The sequence below is a fragment of the Hippopotamus amphibius genome, chromosome 2, assembly GCF_030028045.1.
Source record: "Hippopotamus amphibius kiboko isolate mHipAmp2 chromosome 2, mHipAmp2.hap2, whole genome shotgun sequence".
Classification (NCBI taxonomy): Eukaryota; Metazoa; Chordata; class Mammalia; order Artiodactyla; family Hippopotamidae; genus Hippopotamus; species Hippopotamus amphibius.
This window is the reverse complement of record NC_080187.1, coordinates 100,696,477-100,713,684: the sequence shown is the minus strand read 5'-3', so window position 1 is coordinate 100,713,684 and position 17,208 is coordinate 100,696,477. Positions and strand designations below refer to the sequence as shown.

The following is a 17,208-nucleotide window of genomic DNA, read 5'->3' as shown; positions in this document are numbered from 1 at the left end:
TTTATAAGTTCCTCCCAGTTATAGTGTTTTAGGGCTTGTTTTCCTCGTGACGTTTGGGAGGAGAGATCGAGGTGGTGGGGGTTACGGGCAAGACTAAGGGCTCTGTGCCCGGAGCGGCTTTGGGGGCAGGCCTCCCGGGGCGTGCACTCTGGTGCTAGGGTTTCCTTCCCGCGCCCTACCAGGTCCGCAGGTCCGAAGCGGGGGAAGTGGGGCGGGAGAGGGCAGTCAAGGGCTTCAAGGGAAACACACACAAGCAGGTTTCCTTTTTAACCTGCTCCTCTCCCGGAATCACCCTTCCGGGCGGAGGGTTGGCTGCTAGAACGCCTGGTGGTCCTTGAATTCACAGCAATCACAGAGGGACGTTTTCGGGTTGCTTGTTTGCTTCCAGAGCAGTACAGAGAAACGCGGAGGGGACGAGGGCCGCTGGACCGCCGTCACGGTTGTCCACTGCAGGCAACTCGTCTACGCTGCGGTTTCGCATTCGATTCGCCCAGACCGCCAAGAGATGAGTTCAAAGTGCGATGTCTGGAGTCAGCCGACTGACGGCTCTGGGACTGCATTCTCCCCACTTCGCACTGAGCCATTGTGCTGCCCCGCGCCGCTGTAACCACCTGCTTTTTATTTTTGTTTTCTTGCACTGGGGGAGGGTCTCCGTGCATCTGTGGCGGTAGTCTGCCTTAGGCCAAACCTGTACTCGCAGGAGACTAGAAACACGCAAATAAGTATTTCAATAAAGTTTTATGCTGTCATCTTGTGTTAAGGGGCCTCTCCCACCCCTACCCAAAGACACTGGGGGTGGTGGTGTGGCCCCATCCCTTATCCATAACCAGATTGCTGAGTCCGTGGGCATTTTAATTGGGTGACGCGAGACCTCCGTCTGATCGCTCAAAGGCCGTTGGGCAGAGAGTAGATCATACGCGGTAACTTTCGGGGCCCTAGCGTGGCTCCTGCATCCACTCTCAAAGTTTAGACCCAATACTTAAGCATATCCCCCGTAAGAACACCTTTCAGCTTTTCAGGACTGAGGCTTTTTTTTTTTTTTTAAATTAAAACGTGGGGAGGAGTGTAGAGAAATAAACTCCGCACCAGAGAGAGAGGGTTGTTTTTCCCTCTGAAATAGCCTGCAAAAGGGATCGTCATCCTTGGGCCAGCAGGTCATGAAAACCATTCATTTTCTTCTACCGCAGCAAAAGAAAAAAAATGCTGCAAAAGGAAATCAAGAAAGCCACCATTTCTCGAACTAATTCCAGTGCCCTACCCCCAACTCCTCCCGCCAGTGGCCGCGGGGCCTGGCTCCCCCCAACTTAAAACCCTCTCGGCTCACTCCGGGAACCGAGTGCACCCACAAGGCTCCGGTGTTCGCAGAGCCGTGGTTCTGTGGCCAAGCGTGGGAATGAAAGCGGCTTTGGGCTCGGGGCCGCCAAATCGGGCCTGGAGGGAGGGGAAGAGGGCGAAGGGGAGCTGCCACCTCCGTGGCGTACAGGCACCCCCACCCTCACCCGCGCTGGTCCTCCCTTCCCCGCCCCGCGTGCACCGCCACGTCCCAGAGCGCGGCGGTCCCGCCGCGGGCAGAGGAAGCGCAGAGAGCGTGGAGGAGGGGGCCTTGAGCGCCCCCGTGAGCGTGGCCCAGCGGCAGGTGGCGAGGAAGGTGAAGTGCAGGGACTCGAAGGGCGCGAGCGGAAAAGAAGGAGGCAGGCGTGGAGCGCGGTGGGGAGTGCAAGGAGAGCGGGCCCCCGAGGGTGGGGGTGGCGGGGGGAGGGGGAGGAGTGGGGGAGGGCGGCGGAGGAAGTGCCGGGCCCGGCCTGCGCGCGCGGGAGCTGCAGACGAGCTGGCTCAGACCTCAGCCAGGGAGCTCTCGCCGGCTCCCGGCAGCCGCCGCAGCGCCTCGGCGAGGGAGCACTCGCCGGCCCAAGCAGCGGCGGGCGTAGACGCGAGCGGCGTGAGGCCGGGGGAGCGCCAGCCGGGCGGCAGACGCCGTGAGCGCCGCGGCAGCCGTAAAGACGGCGGCAGCCCCTCCGGCCACCCCGGAGCGCGCGCAGCCGCGGGCACTGCTGGACCGAAGACGGCGCCGCGCGGAGGCCGCCCCTGAGCGGTCCGCCCAGCCCCGCCGTCCAGCGCCCCCGGACCCGCTCCTGCCGCCAGCCGCCCAGCGCTTCCGGGAGCCCGGGGCATGAACGGCTACGGCTCCCCCTACCTGTACATGGGCGGCCCGGTGTCGCAGCCGCCGCGGGCGCCCCTGCAGCGCACGCCCAAGTGCGCGCGCTGCCGCAACCACGGCGTGCTGTCCTGGCTCAAGGGCCACAAGCGCTACTGCCGCTTCAAAGACTGCACCTGCGAGAAGTGCATCCTTATCATCGAGCGGCAGCGGGTCATGGCGGCGCAGGTGGCGCTGCGCAGGCAGCAGGCCAACGAGAGCCTGGAGAGCCTCATCCCCGACTCGCTGCGCGCCCTGCCGGGACCCCCGCCGCCAGGAGACGCCGCCGCCGCCGCCCCGCAGCCGCCGCCGCCGCCGCCGACCTCGCAGCCGTCTCAGCCCCCGCCGCGCCCCGCTGCGGAGTTGGCTGCGGCCGCCGCCCTGCGCTGGGCCGCCGAGCCCCAGCCTGGGGCGCTGCAGGCGCAGCTCGCCAAGCCAGGTAAGAGCAGTTGCGGGCGAAAAAACTTCGGAAGAGGCTGTGGCGGCTTTGGCTGGGAGGCCCGGAAGCGAGTTTTTGGGAAGATGACCCAGCCTGGCCTTCCCCCCCAACTCCAGCCAAGCCGGCCCTTACTCTCTCGTCCCAAGCGACCTTCGGTCTGGACCCGGCGAGGTAGGAGGTGAACCCAGGCGTCCACGGGAAAGGCGCCTCGGGCTCGCCAAGTGCCTTCCCGTGGTTAAAGGGGGACGGGTAAATAAAGAGGTCCAGACTGGACCAGATTAAAATCCACGCGGGCGCACACACCACCGTGCGGCCGGGCTTTCGGGCTGCGGGCTCTAGAAGGGCCTCGCATTTGGAGGTTGGCATGAGTAGATGCAAGGAAGGAGCCAAGGCCCATGGCTTGGCTGGCTCTGGGTGTTTTTCTTGGCCCACCCAGGGACCTGAGCGAACCCGAAGCCTTTCTAGTAGCCTACTTTGGTTTCCAGCCTCTTGCAGGTTGTTGAAAGAAGCCCAGTTTGGAAGCAGTAGTAAAAAGGGCCAGAACGGCCCCCATACCCATAGTGGCGACTCAGAATCTGGTGCACCCAGCGTCAACCAGCTCCTTTTGCAGAACTGCTCAGGTCCTTTAGCACCATTCCGCAGGTAGCGCCCAGTAGTCTCTGTGGTTTTAAAGAAATACAAACAAAACTTGACCTACAGTGAAGAAGGCCACCCTGGGCGAGCCCTTTCCCCAGTTCTAGGCTGCCTGGGCCTCCTCCTGTCCTCTCCTCTCCCCTCCTCTCCTCTGCTGTGCTTTAGAGAACATGGGCCTGCCCTAAGCCCTGGAGGTAGGCAGATTCTCTCTCACTTTTCCATCTGATTCCCTCCTTCAGGCCTCCAAACTCCAGTGGAGACCTTCCTCCTGGGGAATGTCTAGCTTACTGTCCTGCCCAGCCGAAGTGCTCCTCTGATTTTAAGCTCTTAGAATTCAATGGACAGGTGTTTGGTGTTTCCTTTTCGCTGGGGTAGAGGTACAAAGGAACAAACCCCATCTTCTCAGGGAGGGGGTTGGGGGGTATGCTGGAATTCAGAGATGGAAGGCCCAGGAAGGTCCAAACCCTCCTGTGGGTGGAACGAATGGTAGAGCTTCTGCCTACCCCCAGTTTCGCCTCACCCCAAAAAAGACAACACCTCTGGCTTTCGGAGAGAGGCTTTCAGGAGCACTTGTCTGCTGTGTGGAGCCAGGGAAACACTATTTGGGGGTGAGTTGGTAGGCCTGGCAGGTGCAGTTCTGCTGCCCTGTTGCTCAGTTATGCTCTCCAGACCCAAGGCTCTGAGAACATCTGATGTGAAGAGTAGAACTGGGTATTTTAAGGACAGAAGTGAGTTTGCTGAACATGGATTTGGTGGATATTTAATCCAAGGTAGGATATAAGCATTTTCCTGAGTAATGTCCACCCACTCCGAGTTGACTCTCTTTTGTCAATGTGATCTCTTCATATTAATAGATTTGTCACAGAGGAATAGGAGGGAGGTGGGGAAAGAACATTCTTTTCATTTTTCTCCTTTAAGTTAGAGCAGGTAACTAGGAGAATTTTGTCTCAGTTCTTGAAGTTGATCCATGTCAATAATTTCTCTTAACCTTTCCACTTGCAGCTTCTCTGTCTCCATTTTCCCCAGCACTGGGGCAGGAGTCTTGAGTTTGTGACAGTGGTAGCACTTTGCAGTGGCCACCTGCCCAGCAGCACCTGTGTAATAGTGCACTGGATTGGGGTCCCATGTGCAAGAGGGGATTCCTTTCACATCCTGTGCTCTTCTAATCATTCTTTGGGATAGCCAAAGTTCATGGTTTCTTAAGGGTCACAAAACCAAAAACAACCCTGGGAGGCGGGGAGTGAGGGCAGACAGAAAAGCAGAGCAGCAGCTGCAGCAGCAGAAGGATACATGCTTGGGGAGGATAAGAGAGCAAGACTGCAACTGGACAAACAAGACCTGGTGCTCTCTCTTTTACTCTGAACCAGGTATTCAGGGATGACCTGAGCCTTTCAAATGGAAAACAATTAATTGCAAAGGAGACAAGGATTTACCACAAGAAGAGGTCAGAGTGATGGTTTTGGGGGACTAAGCTATCTGGGACCAAAGGCTCAGTTTCCAGCCGGTCCTGCTGCATACCTTCCACATATAACTTTTTTCTTCTTTCAATTGGTGTGACCCCATAATTCCATTCAACACCAACAAAAAAAGCCAGTCACCAATCTGATGATGGTGTGAGAGGGCAGGAGAGGAATGGATAATTGTTTTACATTAGGAAGGCAGTATACAGGTGGATCAGTTCTAGGCAATGCTTTGTACAGAGAAAGGGCATTTGGGTTTTAAGTTAGGGGAAACTGCCTGGCTGGGACTACTGGTTGCTGTATGCATTTTACCTTTTTTTTGCAGTTGTTCTTACGGTGTATTTGTATGTAGCATACCATACACATTGAGAAGCTTGTCAGATATGGTCCTGGGCCAGTAGCTTACTATGTAGAGAAGTAAGCTCTATTTGAATGGTAGTAAGTTACATGTACAATAAGTTCACAGACCATTAGGAATCTCTAAATATCTGCTGGTGATTTATGGAGATTAGTTTCTTTGTGATTTCAATGTCAAAAACATGGTTGGTCCCTTTAGTACATAGATGTGGAGACATTTCCTTTTTTTTGCTGGCTACAAATGCAGGTGCACAAACACGCAGTCTTTCCCTCTCTCCAGAAATCCTTGAGAAAAGTACATGCCCTAGAGAAGGGAATGTTTGCTGGGCACCGCTGGAGAAAAAAATACCTTTCAGGGAGCAACATTAATACCAAGGCAAAGTTTTGTACCTGGAAGACGTTTCTTTCCCAGATTCTGCTTCACATTCTTTAAAGGAACAGGGATTATTTTATCTACCAGTGTATCATGTTTTAACATCCCTTTTAATGTGGTGGTGGTTTTGAGGAGAATTTTCATATTCTCAAATTACTACTTCTAGCAATGGATTAAAGCATTCTTCTTTCTTTTTTTTTCTTTTTGGGTGTATGCTTCCCCTGCTCCTTGATTATCACCTATGACTGGCCTGGAATTATTAGATTTTGATTGAGCCCAGAATTCTGGTCTTAACTCCTTTAAATCTATCCTGTTGATTAGTTTCTCTTCCATTTCCTCTTCATCCCCTGCACTCCCCCTCCTTCCTGTGATGAAAATATCTTGGGAAACTTAAACATCTTTCAGCTCTTCGTGTATCTGAGTCAGCAACCTCAACCAGCCAAGCCAGCCTTTCAGGACGTGGGCTCTAGAGCGGAGGAAAGTTGAGGGTCAGGACCGAGGTGAGAAGCTAAAGTTACATCCCTGTGTTTGGCTCCCTCCCCCCACATCCTACTCTTCCTCCAGGAGAGTGTCCTGGGTCTCCTCAGGCTGAGCGAGAGGAGGTCTGTGGCTATAGATTCTTCCTAGGTTTACATCTACCATCAAAATAAATATGTAAACAAGTTGTTTAAAAATTTCTTAAAGGAAAAGAAATCAGAAACATCGTATTTGATTAGGTGTAAGAGGGCAGGATTAAATAGGAAAGTAGGATCTCCTTTCCTGTTTATTTTCCCTGAAATGGAGCGAACAGGAGACCTATAGGGAGGGGAGTTGGGAGATTTACCTCCTGTCTGGCACGTCTAGCATCTTTATGCTTGCTCCTGGGCTTTTCAGCTCCAGTTGCATTAGGTCTTGTCTGGTCAGCTTCCTAATTTTAAATTTTACTTGAATTAAAAAAAGAGAGAGAGACACACACACACACACCTGCAAGGATAATATGTGTTGCCAGAACACCGTCCAGGCCAGGATGGGAAATTCTCCATGACTAGAGGCTGGAAGCAAAGGAAAAGTGGGAGAGACTTCAAAGTCCTTCATGAAGTACAGCTATGAATTTAAAAGAGGGTCGGGTTATTTCAGACGCTTTGATTTGGGGCAAGGGGCCTGACTCAGAGTTGCACTTTAAAAAACTAAAACCAACCAAACGAAAAGGAAGAAGCGAGACTGTCCTGGTCTTTTTCCAAACCTCACCCTCCGGTTGGCTCTGGAGGGCGGACGCAGGGCTGCTCACAGCTCCGGGCCTTTCCCACCCGCGCCCAGCGAGCTGCCGCCCGGCTCCGGGGGCCCCCCGCGCAGCCGAGCGCTGCGAGTGGAAGTGCGGGGCGGTGGCTCAGGGACCCCGGGCCGGGGCGGGGACGGATGGGACCCCGGAGAGGCCCATGCGCTGGCTCCCCTGCGGCGGCGCTGCACCGCTGTCCCCTTGCACCCAGTCCCCGCGGCGCGGCCGCTGCGGCGGCTGCTTCCACGAGGGCTCAGCCTCGCGGGCTGGGCTTGTCCCCGCCGCCCGCCAGGCCTCTCCCACCCCTGCCTCTCCTCTCCTCTCCTCTCCTCTCCGGCCACCCGCTCTCTCCCTACTCCCTCCCTGCTTCGGTAGATTGCCAGAGTTAGCAAAGCCCCTGCAAATAAACACCCAAAAATAGGATATCAAATATTGCATGGGGCATACTTACACTGAAACATTCTTTGTGATTTTTTGCTAAGTCCAGATTGAACTGGACATTCTGCTACTTTATGTGCCAACCCTAGGCCGCCTAGGGCGGGCCCAGCCCCATCGCCCTCGGGGCGCCCCACGGGGTGGGCGTAGCTCTGGCGGGTCTCGCAGCCTCTTTCTCCCGACGGAGCCCGAGCTGCCCCCGGCTCGGAGAGGCGCGCTGGTGTCCCCTCTTGTGGGTCTGGGCACAGGGTGGGCAGGAAAACGGAAGCGATTCCCCCGTCTAGGAACCAGAGTCCCACTGCCATCCGGGACAGAACCTCCCCGCGCCTAACACACCCCTCCGGGTGATAAATCTGACGGATAGCCATGCTCTGACTTACACAACCAACTTTTCTTTTCCCTGATGGATGAACTCCTGGATTTAAAAGATTACAGTAATCACAGGAGGACAGTGTAAATCGAATCTGATAGCAATAACTTTCGGGGAAGGTCAGGCTCAAGTGAAATGTTACCAAGCAACAGGCATTTTGTTTGCAAAATACAATCAAAGAGCATTGATGAGAAATTCTTTGCTGAAGCCAGTCAGCACTTTCAGCTAACAGCTTTACAGAGGGAAAGGGTGTAAATCTTCATAAATCAGCGTCCCTGGAGGACTTGCAACCCCTTTCTGGAAATGTTGCACTTCTTCCTGACAGGGAGGCAAGACAGAACTCAGCAAAAACCTATCATAGCCTGCCTGCCTCTCCTTTCCGTCTCTTCTGCTCTTCCTTTTCTCCTGCCTTCCTCTTTTCTTTGGCTTTTTAACCTGTTGTGGCCCCTCAGCCATTAGTCACTCAGGTCCCTGGACCCCCATGTCTAGAGTGATGTGGCTTTGATGGCCGTGGGCCTTGCACTGAGGTTTACATGGGGTGCTGGTGGCAGAGGTTGGGGCTTGAGTGGTGGAACGCTGGTCATCACAGGCTCATCACCTTGGGATCCTGTCACATCACTCCCAAGAGTCCCACGTGGCTTTAGTGAGTCACTGCAAACTACTGTTTCCTGAAGAAACTAAGGGGAAACTAAAATATAACTAGGCAGGGTTTTTGTGTGTGTGTTTTACATTTTATTATAAACAGCTATAAAAAAATAAGGACAATCAACTACTGAATAACAATATTATGGAAAACTTAACCTTCAGAGCATTAGTTTTCTACCGAATCTCTAATCTCTTTTGATTGCAGTGACTAGGCAGACGTGAATTTTACAAAGCTGGAATCAGTGTTCTGCTTTTTTCCCCGGCTAAGTATTACTTGTTTAGTTCAGTAGATATTCCACTTATAGTCTTTATATGTGAATGTTTACAACAATATTCCCTCCCATGAATACAGCAGTCTGCCTAGCTGCTGGCATTGGGGTTACTTGCTGTGTTTCGATGTAAAATACAAGTCACTGCACAGATAACTTGGAAATTTTGCACAATATTCATGAGTAAACAGTAAGCCTCTTAGTAGCCAAGAGGCAAGTGCTTTGCTCATCTCTGTATAATTTTACCTAGCAGAGTCCATGGGCACATGGTGAAAGATGTAATGATATTTGTTGAATAGACGGATGAATAAGGAGCCAGCTGCATTTTTATAAGTACCAAACACACTTATAGATTTATAGGTAATTTCTCTCCTGCTTCTTGAAAAGTTTTCCTTTCAGAGTCAAGAAAGAGGTCAAAACTAAAATTTTGCAGGATTTACAACGTCTACATTTGCAAACCATACTTCCTTAATTCTAAACCTTTCTATATCAATGTCCCCCGAAATATTGGTCCCCAGGAATCATCTTTATTTCATGTTATTAAGCCAGTGTTTTTAATGATTTTAAAAAAGCAAACATGACTGTTATTTTTATTTTTCACAAGGTTCCCCACTCCCTGTCCCTAGAAGAAAAGGAAAGATTTTAGACTGACATTCATTCCCTGTTGTGTATTAGGTTTTTACCCATTCTTTTTTTTTTTTTTTTATGATTCAGAACTTCTAGTGTGAGATAAGGATAACAGAAAATGTAAAAGGCGTGTCTCCTGTTTGAATTCTGACTGGGCAGTGATCTTTTCTGGAAGCCCCATCCAGCCAGGGCTCTTCCCTGCCATTGATGTAAGATTTGTGTGCTTTGAAAATGACCCATCAGGTAACAGTTATTTAGAGTAGGGGTATGTTCCCCAAAGCTCAAGTGAACAGATGAGGATGTGACAATCCATGCTTCAAAACGCGAGACATGATTTCAAAATGAAAAAAAAAAAAGCCCTGTGACTTCTGCGCTAGGAAACAGTGCTCTCTATACCAGTGCTTTTGTGTTTTTATTCTGGATGTAGGCTATATTTTGTTTGTATAGATATAATTAGATGGAATGGATAACCCCACCCCACATCTAAGTGAGGAAGATTTTCGTTTTTATGTGTCATGAGCAGAAAATGTCCATTTCACATGTGGTAGGCTTCCTCAAAATCTTTGAAATAAATACTTAGGACTTTTTTTTTTAAACTGCATTTTCATATAAAAAAAATCCACTAAAGAAAGTTAAAATTTGCAAACTGTAATTTTAGAAGTTACTTTTCTGTGAGTATCCATTTTTTCTCCTTAAAGTCTTATAGCTGTCTTATGGCATAGATGTATTTTGAAGCTGGTAGCGTTGTTTTCCATAGAAAAAATTTCCTTTTTAATTGAGTGTCTACTTTTTAAAAACAGTCTTTACCCTTGTGAAGAGCTTATTTCAGGGATGGCTGTGAGTGTTTGTACATCATGAAAAATATGGAATTGAAGAGTGAACCTCTAGTAAGATTTTTTAAATATCTGGCTGTTTAGCTTTAGAAATAGCAGATTATATCACTTTTAATAAGTGGTTTGTAATAGCAGATGAGAGTGATTTCTTTCTACTTTTAGTCTAGTAGTTTTTGGCTTTTGGCACCTATATACTAGGAGTAAAAATATTATCACTTGAAATATATTCTTATTCTTTAATGTTCTAGGAATTAGGGTGTCCATTTCAAAATGAAAGAGGTTAAAACATTCGGGGAGTATTTCCTTTTTCATTTTGCTACTTGGCAGTTTCATGTTTCTATATCTGGAAAGGCCTTTGTGTTTTAAACCAACAGGAACAATTTATAAAGTTCATTTAGGAAAAAATCTAGACATGTAAAGAAACACCTGTTATTAAATTACGCTTTATCACTAAGCCCAAAATTCACCGTCTATAATTACTTGCGAAAGTCTGTATTTATGACAGAATAATTTACAATACTTCTAGTTTAGGTACAACAATACGGCCAATACTTGACACCATAAATTTGCAGGGATTGTATATTCTACCCTTTAGAAATTATTGCTAGGTAAGGAGTTATTCTTGGTACAAGGTGAGAGGCTAGTCTTCCCTTGCCTGGGTTTGAAACCCCAACAGCCTTGGAAGCTGTTTGGGGTTCTGCTTACCCAGCATCCCTTAGCAAGGCTTTATGTGTGGCTCAGGTGTGTGGACACCATGGGTATGTCTCACTCACTGGTTCATTCAACGGCTTTTTGTCTCCCCTTTGAATACAGTATAAACAGTGTTGAACCCAGTTGGTTGGAATGTTCTGGATTTGTAGATTTAATTCCCGTGACACTTGTTAGATTTTCTCACTTTTTGGCCATAGTCTTCGTACCCCTTTGTAGAGGCTGATCAGCCCAGAAATCTGCAGAGAGAAAGTGTGGATGAATCAGCACAACCCACCATCATCTTCATCTTTGAGAAGTCACCAGAAGCTCTTGCTGCACTGGGGATGTCACAGTAGCAGGTGCAAAGGGTAGCCCGAGAAAATATGAAAGAGGCTTTAAGGAGTCTAGGGGTTCACGATTGGTGAACAGGCTGCCACCCATAGAAGAGTCTGCTGTGTCCTGTTCTGCAGATCAGGTAAATGGGTTCACAAGTTACATTTTGTATTGTCTGATTTATAATCCTGCCATCTAATATCCAGTTGACAGGGACAGTATATCCTTTACCATCTTGAAAAAAATACTACATTTTTGTAATGCTAGATATATCAGATTAGCCAGAACATCATTTCTTAGTTCCCTTTTGGCTAAACTTCTGCCCTTTGAATCACTTTCTTCTGGAGCCTAAAGCATTCTGTGGAAGAATAAACTTGGTGATAGACCTTGAAACATTTTCCTCAAATGCCTTCAGTGTTTGCAACTCATCCAGGGTGGGGAAAAGCTACCTTTTAAAATGGGAAACTATTTTTCGGTTCACACATTTCTTTTAAAAATATGAAAAGTAGAGCTTTTTAGCTATACTTACATACTTTTTATTTCCTAGAAGAACCAGTTAGGGGTTTTTTGTTTGTTTGTTTTGGTTTTTTTGTTGTTTGTTTTTTTTTTGATGTTTTTAAAGTCTTCATTGAATTTGTTATGATATTGCTTCTGTTTTATGCTTTGGGTTTTTTCTGGTCTCGAGGCATGTGGGATTTTAGCTCCTCGACCAGGTATCGAACCCTCACCCCCTGCATTGGAAGGCGAAGTCTTAACCACTGGACCGCCAGGGAAGTCCCTGAACCAGTTGTTTCTTGCTTTAAAGCAAGCAAACAAACAACTTACCATCCCCTATATTGCTGTGACACGGTGTATCATATTTCTTTCACCTTTTCATTGTGGTAAAATATATATAACAAAATTTACTATTTTAACCTTTTTTTTTAGGGGTACAGTATAGTGGCTTTAAATACGTTCACAGTGTTGTGCAGCCATCATCACTTTCCCTTCTCAGAACTTTTTCATCATCCCTAACTGAAACTCAGTGCCTGTTAGACAATAAGTCCCCATCACCCTCTCCTCCAGCCCCTGGTAATACCATTTTACTTTCTGTCATTGTGAGCTTGCCTATTCTAGGTACGTCATATAAGTGAGAATCATAGAATATTTGTCCTTTTGTATCTGCTTTATTTCACTTAGCAGGGTTCATCCTCGTTGTAGCACGTGTGAGAATTTCATTCCTTTTTGAGGCTGAGTAGTATTCCATCCTAGATAGACCACATTTTGTTTTTCCATTCATCCATCATTGGTGGACACTCGGTTGCTTCCACTCTTTGGCCCTTGTGGGTGATGCTGCTGTGAACCTTTGTGTTCCAGGTGTGCATATTTGCCGCTTAGTAGATTCTGCCTGGCTGTGTTTGCTTTCCCCCTTGCACATGTGTCTCATCTCCCCACCTTGGTAATAAATTCCACAAGTTAGGGGCCGGTCTTATACCTCCTGGTATTTTCCACCCTTTATTCTGTTTTCCTCAGTGTCTTGCAGGGTACAGCGATAGAAGTACTTGATACTGACAATAATAGATAATGAAAGCTAAAGAAATAAGAAAACTGTTTAGAGGAGCACAGTATTTAAAACATTATTTTATGTCCATATTTCCCCCGGGAGAGTATTTGACTTGTTTTCCCAGGCTCCACTGAGCAGAGGCCAAGATCCAATTGTGCATTGAGTTCAGTGCTGAGTTAACATACTGTCAGTGTCTGCTCATTGTCAAGTGTTTAACAGTAGAGTAACACCAAGAGATGGGTGTGGGGTCACGAGTCAGGAAAATATAGACAGGTCTAGCTGATAAAAATATGAAGCTATGGAGGCTTTTTTTTGTTGCTGTTTTTCTTGTTGGGATCAAGGACAAATACCACATTAACCCGGGAGATAAAAACTGGGACACCAGTCCTAGGAAGTTGCAGGAGAGGATATGTCAGATTTCTCTTGCAAAAATAGGTCTTTTGTGCATATCCCAGAGTTGTTACAGAAAGCAAAATTGGCTTCATATGTGTGGGCTGCCAGTGATCCCCTCATGGACCCCCGATATTTTATATTGAAAAAGGAAGCAGGGTATATATAAAATGCAAACTTGGGATAACTACGCATATTTATCAGATTTGTAATTGAAAGTTTCACTGTTATAGTTTGAGAATATTTTTAAAGTATTTACGCTTAGGACATTTATTGCTTTGTGAAGAGTCAGAGTTTTGCTTTTCAATTATAATTAAGGTATGCCCCATATTACAAGAGTGCTCATAAATAGGCCTTTGTTTAAGGCTTTTAAAATAAACAACAACAAATAGGAGGAGATGGATTTTAGAGGCCGCTTTGATGAAATTTCACCACTGGCTATCTACACATAATCAGGTGTGCCCACAGAGAAGGCAACAATGAGGCCATTCAGGCAGGGCAGTGGAAAACACAGGCAAACGGGTTGTTTACAACCCGACAACTGGGTCATTAATAATTTTCATCTTCAGATCAGTTACACTGGCTCTGAGTGGACACAGCCGCTACGTGTTTTAAAAAGGACAAAAATCCACTTGCATATAGCTTGTTAATAAAGAATATGTTTCTTTATTATAAAGGTCTCTTAGAAGGTACTTGTGCAAGCAAATCAGTCTTACTTACTTACTTCTTCCTTCCTTCCTTTCTGCCTGTTTAACACTGTAATACTAGCCCTTGTGGGGGGTGATGTCTTAGATCAAAATGTTAAATTTGCCACTGGTTTACTTCACAGCAAATCTCTGCTTTATTTGGGAAGCTGTTTTTATTTCTCTCTTCTTTTAATATAATTCAGGAAGGTATCTTGAAGTTCTGTCCATGAACTTTACTAATGAAACAGCTCATGAAAACCTATCTGCTCCTTGCACCCCAGGTCCTGGAGTTATGGATGCCCCGTTTCATTGGTGGACCTTGCTCCCTGGCAGGTTCACAAGCCTTCTCCAGCCGTGTCCTCCTTTCTCTCCGCAGCCTGTCCCACATCCAGGTTTCACAGCTGGTTTTGCTTGCCCTCTAGTACGGGTTACAGGCAATCAAGTCTGCCAGGACCTGGAGGGGACTTCTAAGATTCAGTGTATAGAGGCTTGTTTCACTCTGGCAATCATATCAACTAGTATCCCGGTATCCTGATGAAACATACGGACGACTAGTTCACAAGACATTTGACGCAAAACCTGCCTGTGGGAAGATGGGTAGAAACTATGAACGTTTCCCGTGGGTATGTGGTCATGCACCAGCTGTTGATGTCCTTGGATGACACAGGCCGGCTCATTTGCAGAAGAGGAGCCGGAAGACAAGCCTGAGCTCATCTTGCTGTTCTTCCCGGGATGGTGTTTATCCCCGGCGCGGTCCCTATGTAGGCTGTTAGTGCTAGAGAGCCACATCTTCTGAGGTTGTGGGTATCGTGTTGCTGTTCTGTGTGAAGGCAAGCTTCCTTGCACATCCCATTCTGAGAAATCAATCTGATTTCTAGATCTTTATTTACAGGTTTTTTTTTTTTTTTTTTTTTTGCCATTTGCCAGCGACATAGTTGGGATATGTTTAAGGCTTTCAGTATGTCTTGACCCACAGAGAAGCCGTTCCCCTTCCAAGAAGCCCGTGCAGGGCCTTCTCCTGAGCACATCTGTTCCCACTTACACACACCAGGAAAGGATTAACCCAGCTGTTCTCTGCTTTTCAGATTTGAGTGAAGAACGACTCGGGGACGGCAGGGCCGCCGACAACACCGAGGCCTTCAGCGACAAGGACACGGACCAGAGGAGTTCCCCAGATGTGACCAAAAGTAAGGGCTGCTTCACGCCCGACAGCCCCGAGATCGTGTCGGTGGACGAAGCGGGGTACGCGGTCCGGAAGGACGGAGGCAGCTCCGAGAGCCGCCCCGACAGCCCCAAGTACCCCGGTGAGCAGAATCAGCTCCTGATCGAGGGTCCCTCGGGGACTGTGTCGCTGCCCTTCAGCTTGAAAGCCAACAGACCGCCCCTGGACGTCTTAAAAAAAATCTTCCCCAACCAGAAGCCCACGGTGCTGGAGCTGATCCTGAAGGGCTGCGGGGGCGACCTGGTGAGCGCCGTGGAGGTCCTGCTCTCCAGCCGCTCCTCCGGCTCGGCCGCCGACCGAACTTCGGCCGAGCCCGAGGGCCTGGTGCTGCCCTCCAACGGGCACCTCTTCGAACACACCTTGAGCTCCTACCCCATCTCCTCTTCCAAATGGTCCGTGGGCTCGGCCTTTAGAGTCCCGGACACGTTGAGGTTTTCCGCCGACTCCAGTAACGTGGTCCCCAGTCCCCTGGCCGTGCCCCTGCAGCACCCGTTCCCCCAGCCGCCCCGGTACCCCCTGATGCTGAGGAATACTTTGGCTAGAAACCAGTCGAGCCCCTTTTTGCCCAACGATGTCACCCTGTGGAACACCATGACGTTGCAGCAGCAGTACCAGCTGAGGTCCCAGTACGTCAGCCCTTTCCCCACTAACTCTGCCAGCGTCTTCAGAAGCTCACCTGTCCTCCCCGCCCGCGCCCCCGAGGACCCTCGGATCTCCATCCCCGATGACGGGTGTCCCCTTGTGTCAAAGCAGTCCATCTACACCGAGGACGACTATGACGAGAGGTCTGACTCCTCAGACTCTAGAATACTCAACGCATCATCTTAAAGTGCTACCTGATGGCTGGTGACCAGGTGACATTTTCTGTGCATTTGAACCCTAGGCCCCCCCTCGAGGAGCGGCCACATCCTATGTATACCTTTTCCTTCTGTTTGACAAAGTGACTGTGCTTGATTCTATACCTTAGCGATAAAAACGTAACTTATTTAATTTCTTGCACTTCACTGGAAAATGCCAAATAGCTCTGCTCTGTGGCTTTAGTGCTGAATGTTCGTTGTGAAAGAGAGTCTAATGCTAAGAATAGTCTTGGGAGGCCTTGGGCCCATGGAAAATTTATTTGGGGATGTAATGCGGAAGGTCAGCCTTGCCCATAAACTCAACCTGGAATGTTCAACAAAATAATATACTTGAATGCAATTTTGTAAAAGAGGATTCCTCAGGATACGTGAAACCTAAAGGCAGTGGTCTGGTTGCAAATGGACTATGAACAGGGACCTTATATTCCTATGCTAAAAATCCTTCTTGCATTTTAAAGAGAGACTGCACTTAATAGAGTGAACTGCTCACATGCTTATTTAAGCTTGGACAGTTTTCAGAGACAAACTCCATTAGAAACTATTCTTTTCACATGGCTGAATCGAAACGTGTAATGTCAATGTAAAACCAATCACAGCTGTGAACTGCATGAAATGTATTGTGAAATGAACACAAGATTAAGCTTTGTCAGGTTAATGTAGCATGCTAAGGACTCTAGAAAATAAACTAAGGAGATGATCTTGGTTTGTCATTTCTACTTGTGGAAAGAGGATCTCTGAAAATAGAAACTTGTTATAAAAGCTACTTACTAGTGCATGGATCAAGGCTTCAGGTAAACACGATATTCCTTGAGAAATATGAACGGCAAAGTTTGGGGTCTGCGTTCAGAAAGACAGAATTTATTGTTCAAAAACAGTTAATTCAATCCCTCCATCCATTCGTTTCTTCTACAGATACTTATTGAGTGCCTACTGTGTGTAAGCAAATGCTCTTTGTATGTTATTGTCCAAGTTACCTGTCTGTGAGTCCAAGATAGCAGGGATTATGTAATGCAGAATTTCATTAAAAACAAAGTAAAAATGAAAAAATCTACAGTGCAGAAAGGAAGCAAAGTGCTTAGCACAGTGTACGTGATGTAGAGAAAGTACTCAATCAATGAGAGCAGTTACTCCTATTAAGTTCAGTATATACTCCTATTTGCATTCAGAAAGTAGAAGTGGATTCCCTCATTCTCACTTGGAGAAGATACCGTTCTGGTTTTGTTGGAAAAGCCCTGTTTTCCAACAGGGCTTTTCCTCTTCTTTTAAAAAGCGTTTTGGGGGGTGCTGTACCTGGAAAACTTCTTGCTCATATATTTTTAAAAGTGAGTTTTAAAACAATAATATGCAGTGGTGCCCACACCAGCCACTTCTTACTCCTTTTTTCAGAGTGCTGGAGAGGAAAGATGACGGCCCAGGTCAGACAGTACAGTTATGGACGTGGAAGGGAAAGAAGAGAATAAATGAAAGCCTCTACATGACAAGGATGCAGAGAGAGCTCCCAGCACAAGAAGTCGTGAAGGGCTCTTCAGTCTGGGAGGGAGAAGGGCAAATCCTCTTGGCCTGAGATGTTCCCTCAGTGGGAACAGGAGCTGATGTC

General features: G+C 48.0%; 1 protein-coding gene across 1 annotated transcript; it reads left to right on the top strand.

Moving 5' to 3' along the window:
- Positions 1 to 2,170: 2,170 nt before the first annotated feature.
- Positions 2,171 to 15,582, top strand: DMRT3 (doublesex and mab-3 related transcription factor 3). The gene is made up of 2 exons (XM_057725128.1): positions 2,171 to 2,633; positions 14,618 to 15,582. The coding sequence occupies exons 1-2, from the start codon at positions 2,171 to 2,173 to the stop codon at positions 15,580 to 15,582; spliced, it is 1,428 nt and encodes a 475-aa protein (XP_057581111.1).
- Positions 15,583 to 17,208: the final 1,626 nt, after the last annotated feature.